An 8,720-nucleotide genomic window follows, 5' to 3' on the forward strand; every position below is an offset into this window, starting at 1 on the left:
AAAAAAAAAAAAAAAAAAAAAAAAAAAAGGTGTCCTGACCTCCTGCCTGGTCTGGTAACAGTTTTGTCTTCCCAGACACAGAGATTATACTTTACCAAAGTCCACACAGGCCGTATGAGTAGCAGTTTGTGTTACTCCCCTATTTGAATCTCTCCTCCATCTCATCCTCTCAATGGCATTTCTGGTGAGATACAAATGCATTAGATATATAATATTGTATGTTATACCAGAGGTCATCAATTAGCATTTTAGAATGGCATTTTCACAACTGTGGTGGTTTGAAATAACTTTTGAATGAAATAAAAGTGAAAAAATTTTTTGAATGTCTCATTCCTGTTTTCAGTCCGCAGCCTTAGCAACTGTGATTTCTTGCCTTTGATTGCTTTGTAAGCTCTCACAAGACAAAAGCTGTTAGAGCTCCGTTTATCTACAAATGTGCTTCTTATGGGGAAACAGTCCAGTGATCATGCTCATACATACATCTTTACTTGTTAAAAATAAAATGTGAGCTGCCTGATTACTTTTAGAAGAAATTCAAAACTTGGTTCTACTTGAAAGGTAGTATCAGGAGTTGTAAAATATTGAATTTTGCTGTGTCTGAACAATCACAAAACCCATTGCAATAGAATATGATTGTCAGTCTTACAAATAGGATACCATTTGTGTGTATCCAGTACCCAAATTGAAAACAAAATATTATTACAGGTATGTGAAAAAATATCTACAGTGCTACCTGCTTTTTTTTTGAAGGGAAACTTGAAAACTCTTTGCCAAAGTGCTCTACTAAGCTTTACTGTATGAAACAGCTGTCTGATAATTAGAAGTGAAGGCAGCTAATGAAAGAAGTGTTTAATGTATCATATCCATCCAGTGTCTGTCAAGAGAGAAATCCAGACCCACAGTTATTTCTTCATTCTGGTTAATTGGATATAGAGCTGGTTCCTACATATAGAAGCTTCTAAAAGAAGATACAGGCAGCCAGCTTGGCACCTGCTCTGATGAATGGCAACAGGATACTTTTGGAATACTTCTCCTTCTTGGATTGGTAATAAGTAACTATGCAAAGACCTACTGGCTTAACATTTAAGAAGATAAAGTGCCAGTTAAACAATGTTCTGAGAGGCAATATATTTCAGGTGGCAAAACTTGCTTTCTATGTTACAGTAGCTTTTTTTTTATTATACAGAAGTCTAAATATTATCCCTTTCTTACTCATCATACAATCCAAAAGTTTGATCCAGTCTGAAAAACCACTGCTGAAGTCTAGTTTTCACTCCACTGAAATGGCATATTGGATTTTCACTTTCAAAACTCTCTATGATGTTTTGTCCCTTTACTCAATTTTCTAAAATATTAATAAAAATATCAATGATAATAAAAAATACAATAATAGTAAAACTTTCTCACATAGATCCTAGCTTTTCTCATGTTAAAATAGTGCTTTAAACTCCATGTTCAGAATGATACACTACTAGGAAAAATAGAATTAATATTGTCAAGTCACAGGTCAGTTTATCCTGTAATTAGTAATTTAGTTGCCCAGAATGTTGTGTCTGAAAAAGAAACTGAATTACTGGCCTCTAATCTCGAAGACTAACTCCTGAAGGGAGTGGAAAACTAAACTGCGAGGTGGTAGTCTTTGCAATTAAATCCTAGGCATCAAAATAAAACTTAATAAGATTTTCAGTTGTATGTGTTTTTAAAATAGTCTTTGCAACTGACTCTCAGCTGTCAGCCAACGAATTTTTCAGAGTATAAAATCTTATGAAATTTAACATGGGAAATATAGTAAAATTAAAATCAAAAAATAAAAATAAGAATCCCCCCTTTTCCCTTTATTTTTGCTAAAAAATAAAAAAATCCCGCAAAGAACTTACGTATTTGTGGAGTTAAGGAAGGGCCATCTGGAAGTCAAATTCCAAAACCCTTGTTTATGCAGTAGTATGGCTTTCTTGCCCTGGTTTACCTGCAGTGTATTTAGCAACAGAACATCAAAATCAGGCTCTGCAGAGCTAATATTCTTCTTCTGACTCCTCCTGCCTAGTTAGACAAAGATGGGAAGAAAGCTTTAGGTTGACCTTCTTTTCCCTGGTGATCCTGTACATTCTTTGGGTGGCTGTGATGTTTCTCTTCTGGAGGATCACAGGTTGTACCTGCTTCCAGGGCAGCACAGGATCATTCACACCCATCTTCTAGTCAGATAATTTACTATGAAGGTGAGCAGGGAGACTCTTCATGTTAATGATAAAATGATTCAAAGTTTTCAAATATTCCAGAGTAAAAACACCAGTTAAGAAGTCCAAGAAGAATTTTACAAGATACATATTGTTTGTTTTGATTACGTTCTTTAGGAGGGACTGCGAACACTGTGTGTTGCGTATAAAAAACTCACAGAGAAAGAGTATTACAGTGCACATAAGCTGCTTCAGAATGCAAAGTTGGCCCTTCAGGACCGGGAAAAGAAATTGGCAGAAGCATATGAGAAGATAGAAAGAGATTTTATTTTACTTGGTGCTACAGCTGTTGAAGATCGGTTAGTATGTGTCTTAGACTATGTTTAGTGATGTTACCATGGTCCAGCGTTTATATATAAGCAAATGTCTGCTAGTTTGAAAACTCTCCTGTAACACTTTTTTTGGATTAGAGGCAAATCCCTTTATTTGAATCAATCTCATATCATTAGCTTACTAAGGTTACACTTTATAACTTAATGGCAATACATAAGCATATAAAAATCAGTATGTTTAAACTATTTGCTTGCAGTTAGTATAACAACTTATTCAGCAAATAGAGAAATGTTTTAGAGATAAAAACTATGAAATGAGCCTTGAGGAAGTGAAGGGAAAATCCTTAGATCTTAAGAAAAAGTTCAAAAACTGTCTATTAAAACAGGGTGATGACTTGGATCACTCAGCAATACTTCACTATTTGACTTAACTGAGAGCACTAAAAATGTTAAGTACGTGTCTTTCGTAGGAAGCATCTTGTCCTTTAGGCTCAGAGGTGAAACTTTGAGCACTTTAAAAGTGTCAGAACTAATTATTTGTAATGTACTACTCTTCTAAGCATTTTTAGATTCACAATTTGTAGAAAATTCTTGGATCTGAAAGCTTTTATTGAAATGTTTTTGGTTATGAAAAGCTTTCGATAAGGACCTCTGAATTTCTTATTTCCAAACAGTCTGTCAATGTATGTTGTCAATTGACTTCCACAGACTACAAGAAAAAGCTGCTGACACTATTGAAGCACTTCAGAAAGCTGGAATTAATGTTTGGGTTCTGACAGGCGACAAAATGGAGACTGCTGCAGCTACTTGCTATGCTTGCAAACTCTTTCGGAGAAATACGCAAATACTTGAGCTAACCACAAAGAAAATTGAGGAGCAGAGTTTACACGATGTGCTTTTTGACTTAAGCAAAACTGTCCTAAGACACAATGGCAGCTTAACCAGGGATAGTTTCTCAGGGTAAGAAAAAATTTGAATTTTCAAGCCAGGAAAAAATTCATCTGCATTTTATAATTAACTAAATGATTTTTAGAACAGCTCAAAAGCAGCAAAATAATGTGTTTCAGTTTCTATTGTCAGAGTGTGAATTACAGTATAGCAATTAAGTATAGTTTGTTTCATATATTTGTTTTTCTTTTTAATATGGAAACAGCTAGCAAGTACATTTTATATGCATTTGCAATATATTTGTAGTAAAGGAACAACAAGCTAAAAAGCATTTGTGGTGTTTAATTGTATCTATATCATTTGTTCCACATCTAACTTAGAGTATGTGGATCTTACAACACATATTTAAACATGTTTAACTTGTGCAATGCCTATTTTCTAGATGTTAAGCTGCATCAGAATTTCTTGTCTTTGTCTCCAGAGTTGGAGAATGTGCACAGAGAGTAGTAGCGAGATTTTGCCTGGGTGTTCAAAGTTAGGCTGAAAACCTTTCACTATAATCTGTCAAACATTCAGTGCATTGTCTGAATTTCATAATAATAAATTTTCGGTTAATATCATGGTATATTAATGGTGTTGCTCTATTTGTGCCAATGATAATAAAGTGCTGAAAAGCATCTGCAAATTAGTGTTAAATATAGGTTACAGTAGTTTATACTCTGTTAAAAATTGCCTGTGTTCTAGTAGTGAAGATGGAGATGCTTAAAATATGTTAAAGAACATTAATAAATGTGATGTTTTTCACACAAATATTGGTCATGGTGAAACTATGCTTGTTGGAAACCCAAGCACAATAGTATATCCTTGGAGTATTGAGACTAGAGCACAAATAATCCTGAATGTAAGTTTACACAGCACTCACTACTGAGCCTGAAACTGCTGTATAATGCAGACAAATGCAAGACATCTTTGAACTAGTTAGTCTGGATGCTACAGAATACAGTTATAGGGTTGCACTCAGGGTAGGCGATAACCCCACATTGTGCAGCATATTTTATTGTGCCACACTGTGCTTCATTCAACAATGGCTGCACTTCTAGCAATGTCCACATCAGCTTTTCTTAAAGCTCGCTCAGGTATACCTGAGTCAGACTTAGTCACCACAAAAAAATGCAATGAATATGTACTGTAAATGTAGGCTTATCTGTCCAGGCCAGCAAGTCTCTTAAGCATTTCTTCAAAGTATGGTTTACTTAAACATAGACCCTAGAAAAGCATTATTATTTTTCCATTTATTTTGGAATGTGAAACACTTCCTGCAACACAGTTTACCTCATTGCAGTTCTTTGAGCCCTTTCAAACCAAACTAAAAGGTTATTGCTTATACACTCATACTCACTGATATAGTCACTGAGATATCGGATTTCTATGTTCAAATTGGTGAGATGCTGCATATGTTCAACGTAAGCTAGAATTAAAAAAGGTTTTGCTAGCAGTCCTATACAAGGAATTTCCCATTGAAGTATATTAGTTTTCCAATATTCCATACTCATTATCTTTTCATTAATTAATTTTTGCAAAATAAACTACTGCCAAATTTAAAATATGTCTGAGGATTTTATAGTGACTCTTAGTTTGTGTTTTATTCCTGAACAGACTTTCAGCTGATATGCAAGATTATGGTTTAATAATTGATGGAGCAGCATTATCATTAATAATGAAACCAAGACAAGATGGGAGCTCTGGTAACTACAGAGAGCTCTTTCTTGAAATTTGCAGGAACTGCAGTGCAGTGCTATGCTGCCGAATGGCACCTCTACAAAAAGCACAGGTTTGTATTTCATTTCTTAATTGCTTGTTAGCTGTGCAGCTATGTAAATTTTGAAAGTTAATACTCTGTATGACTTCTTATGGTAATTAAAAATGTTAACATTCACTTTTGTATCTTCTAAAATGGAAGATGCAAAAAATCAGAAAGGGAGAGGGGAGAATTTCTCTTGGCAAAAGCAATTTAGATAATAGTATGCTAAAATGGCACCTTGCTGTGCTCCTGAATTTGATTTATGTATATACTCTGCAAATTTTATGGATGGTACATGCTGATACATGAACATATTTAATGAATTGAACTAATTGCTTCCTTTTGAACCTAACAAGCTTGGAATACTGGTAGTAGTCTACTATTTGTTAATACTACAAGAACCTGAATTATTTATTATGGTAGAATGATATTTCTTCTCTATTTTTAAATACAAGTGGGAAAGAGAATACAGACAGAAAAATGCATACATGGTAATTTTTAAGTACATTTTGACTGTTGTATACGAGTTTGTAGCAAGTAAAAAGTTTTCTCCCATTACAAACATCTCAGTGTAAGCTGAAGACCTTTTAAAGGAAACAAAACATTGAAATTTATGCTTCCTTCTTTCTCTTAAAGCGTTATGTCTTTCTCTCAGTGGTACATATGATCCAGCATATGTAGACACTTACTCAGTCAAATAAATATATTTAGCCAGCATTCTTTAAACTGTGAGAAAGTTTATAAAAGTTCTTATCTGCAGTTGACTAGTCGGAGGTAAAAATTTGTAATGGATAGATCTGTAATCCAATTTTTGAACATTTTCTGTATCAACAGTGTTCAGGTATACATGGAGTCCTATTATTGTTTCTGTGTCTGCACAGAAAGAATTGTCATAAAGGACACAGTTGTAAACGCAGGAAGTAGCTCTTTATTCCTGTGCAAACTTGTTTTTATCATCTATATTTAAAATGCATTTGGTCACTTGTGGATTCCAAAATTAACTTTTAATATGTCTTAAAGCAGAATACAAAGAACTTTCAGGACAGTTAAGAAAGCAGAATCTTTCAGTCTTTAGTTTCAAGATTTATTTGAAAATGTACACTCTGTCTCTGGAAACCTTTTAATTTATAAAAGCACTCACACAACACGTAACAACCTCAACAATATCTTCCTTTCTTCTGCATTCCTTTCTCCTGTCCATCTCTTCACTTTTCCTCCCACCTAATCTCACCTTAAGATACTTTGAAGGTGTTTAAAAAAGAAGAATTTATGTTCGTAGTAAATATTTTTTAATACAAAGAAACTACTGTGATCTTTATGTATAGTAGTTGGATTGGGCAGTATTGTTTTTATGTCCTTTCACAGAATTTCCTTTGTAACTGTGTTGCTCATTTTTAACAAATTGTACACTAAATCCTGTCTCATGCAAAGTAACCAAACCATTAACATCACAGAGAAGAGTTTTTAACAGTAGTTCTTTTCCAGATTGTAAAATTGATTAAGTTATCAAAGGAGCATCCTATCACATTAGCAATTGGTGATGGAGCAAATGATGTCAGTATGATTCTAGAAGCACATGTTGGTATAGGTAAGTGTGCTTTTCAGATTTTTATTTCAAACAAAATGACAGAAACATTTAATCCTTCAAAACAGGAATCGAAGAATCATGTTACTCAATTTATAGACAACTTTTTGTGCATTTACCACAAGTATTTTATGAGGTACAGTGGTGCTCTCTTATTAGATCAATGTCACAACATTGCTATATAATTTTTCAAATAATTGTATGTTTTGTATAGTTCTTTAGTTATTAAAAAGTTTCATCACTTTTTTTTAAAGGAATCATTGGCAAAGAAGGTCGTCAAGCGGCAAGAAACAGTGACTATGCAATACCTAAATTTAAACATTTGAAAAAAATGTTGCTTGTTCATGGGCATTTTTATTATGTTAGGATATCTGAACTTGTGCAATACTTCTTTTATAAGGTAGGAGAATGCTTATTCTAATTATTTAAATCTCAAAAACTCATATGGTAATACCTAACTATATACAGTTTGCACAGTCAATAGTACAAAAATGTAATAATTCCATAAAGAGATTTTGTTGACTGGAAGATGCAAAGCTGAGATGGGATTACTGTTGTTACCCAGATGGTGAGGCAAAATAGCTTTTGTTTAGATATATTCTATAATCTATAATATGGTTAAAAGTACAATTTGCTTTTTGCTTTAGTCTTTTCTCCCTTACAAATTCCAGCACAGACTGTTCTGTTTATTTTCAGTAACTTCTAGATTCTTTCTACAATGGCCTTTTTAATCAAAATGGAAATAGTATTTGAGAACTTAGTTTAACTGTAAATTATATTAGTTTCTAAATTCTTTGGGATAGTATAGGTAGAGAAAGTTGATAATGTGCATCCCCCTATTTAGACAGTTTCATTATGTCTAAATGTTGGGATCCAATCTAAGTTCCTTCAGTAAGCAATGGAAAGATTATAGAAAGGAACCTTAAGAAGGTAATTCAAAATCTTAGATATTTGACTGTATGTACAGTTAAGGAAGGATGAACCTGGAGGTCACAGCTGGGAACATCTTAAAATTTCTTTGCTGGGAACCATGCTGAGCAAAGTATAAACAACCTTTCTTATCACAGTTTGTGTTCTACTGTGAATTGTACCTTATTTGCTTTCTCTTAACTGCACTGTACTCCTGGATCAAAAATTCATTGCCCTTGAATTTTGAAACTGTAGTCTTATAAGTTTGCTTTCAAAATATTTTGAGTATTTTCTTACTGTACTAACGTAAGATGAGAATGTTAATGCTTAATGTTTAATGTATGCAGGTCTTCTACTGTTCCTGCAGCATTTACTTTTGCTAGTTTTATAAAATCATAATGTACATAGTTATAGCATTGTGCACAGCATGTGTATTAGTGCTTGTATTTCACTTGATAATTTTGTCACTTTGTCTTACAGAATGTCTGCTTCATTTTCCCTCAGTTTTTATATCAGTTCTTTTGTGGGTTTTCACAACAGGTTAGTATTTTTTTTTTCTCACTGCAAAAATTTCTCTTTGGAATTTTTGAAACAAATGGATTCTTCATGTTCTCACTGTACCTGGTCATCTGAGAAAATTTCTAAGTTACTTTGCACATTGTAGAAAGAAGAGCAGCACTTTTGATTCATGTGATTTTCAGTGGCAGTTGAAGTTAAGTTACAGAAATTAATTGGATGAATTATCATAAAAGCCATGTTATTTTCAAAGTCAGGGTTACGGGAACACAAAATTTAGGAACAGCAATGCAAAAAATAGGCAGAGCTCAGAGGGTTGTGATCAGTGGCACAAACTCTGATTGGAGGCCTGTAGCTAGCGGTGTCCCCCAGGGGTCAGTACTGGGTCCAGTCTTGTTCAACTTCTTCATCAATGACTTGGATGAAGGAACAGAGTGCACCCTCAGCAAGTTTGCTGATGATACAAAACTGGGAGGAGTGGCCGATACACCAGAGGGCTGTGCTGCCATTCAGAG

General features: G+C 34.0%; 1 protein-coding gene across 4 annotated transcripts in view; it reads left to right on the forward strand.

The window, feature by feature from the left end:
* Positions 1-8,720, forward strand: part of ATP11A (ATPase phospholipid transporting 11A) — a 139,025-nt gene that overhangs the window by 104,643 nt on the left and 25,662 nt on the right. For all 4 annotated transcript variants that reach the window (XM_026055417.1, XM_026055409.1, XM_026055427.1 and 1 more), the window contains 6 exons: positions 2,352-2,533; positions 3,215-3,466; positions 5,051-5,225; positions 6,681-6,783; positions 7,035-7,180; positions 8,170-8,229. In XM_026055417.1, the coding sequence (XP_025911202.1) occupies positions 2,352-2,533; positions 3,215-3,466; positions 5,051-5,225; positions 6,681-6,783; positions 7,035-7,180; positions 8,170-8,229 (918 nt within the window). The remainder of the gene's footprint in view (positions 1-2,351; positions 2,534-3,214; positions 3,467-5,050; positions 5,226-6,680; positions 6,784-7,034; positions 7,181-8,169; positions 8,230-8,720) is intronic.

This window comes from Apteryx rowi, unplaced genomic scaffold (assembly GCF_003343035.1).
Source record: "Apteryx rowi isolate R43461 unplaced genomic scaffold, aptRow1 scaffold_123, whole genome shotgun sequence".
Lineage (NCBI taxonomy): Eukaryota > Metazoa > Chordata > Aves > Apterygiformes > Apterygidae > Apteryx > Apteryx rowi.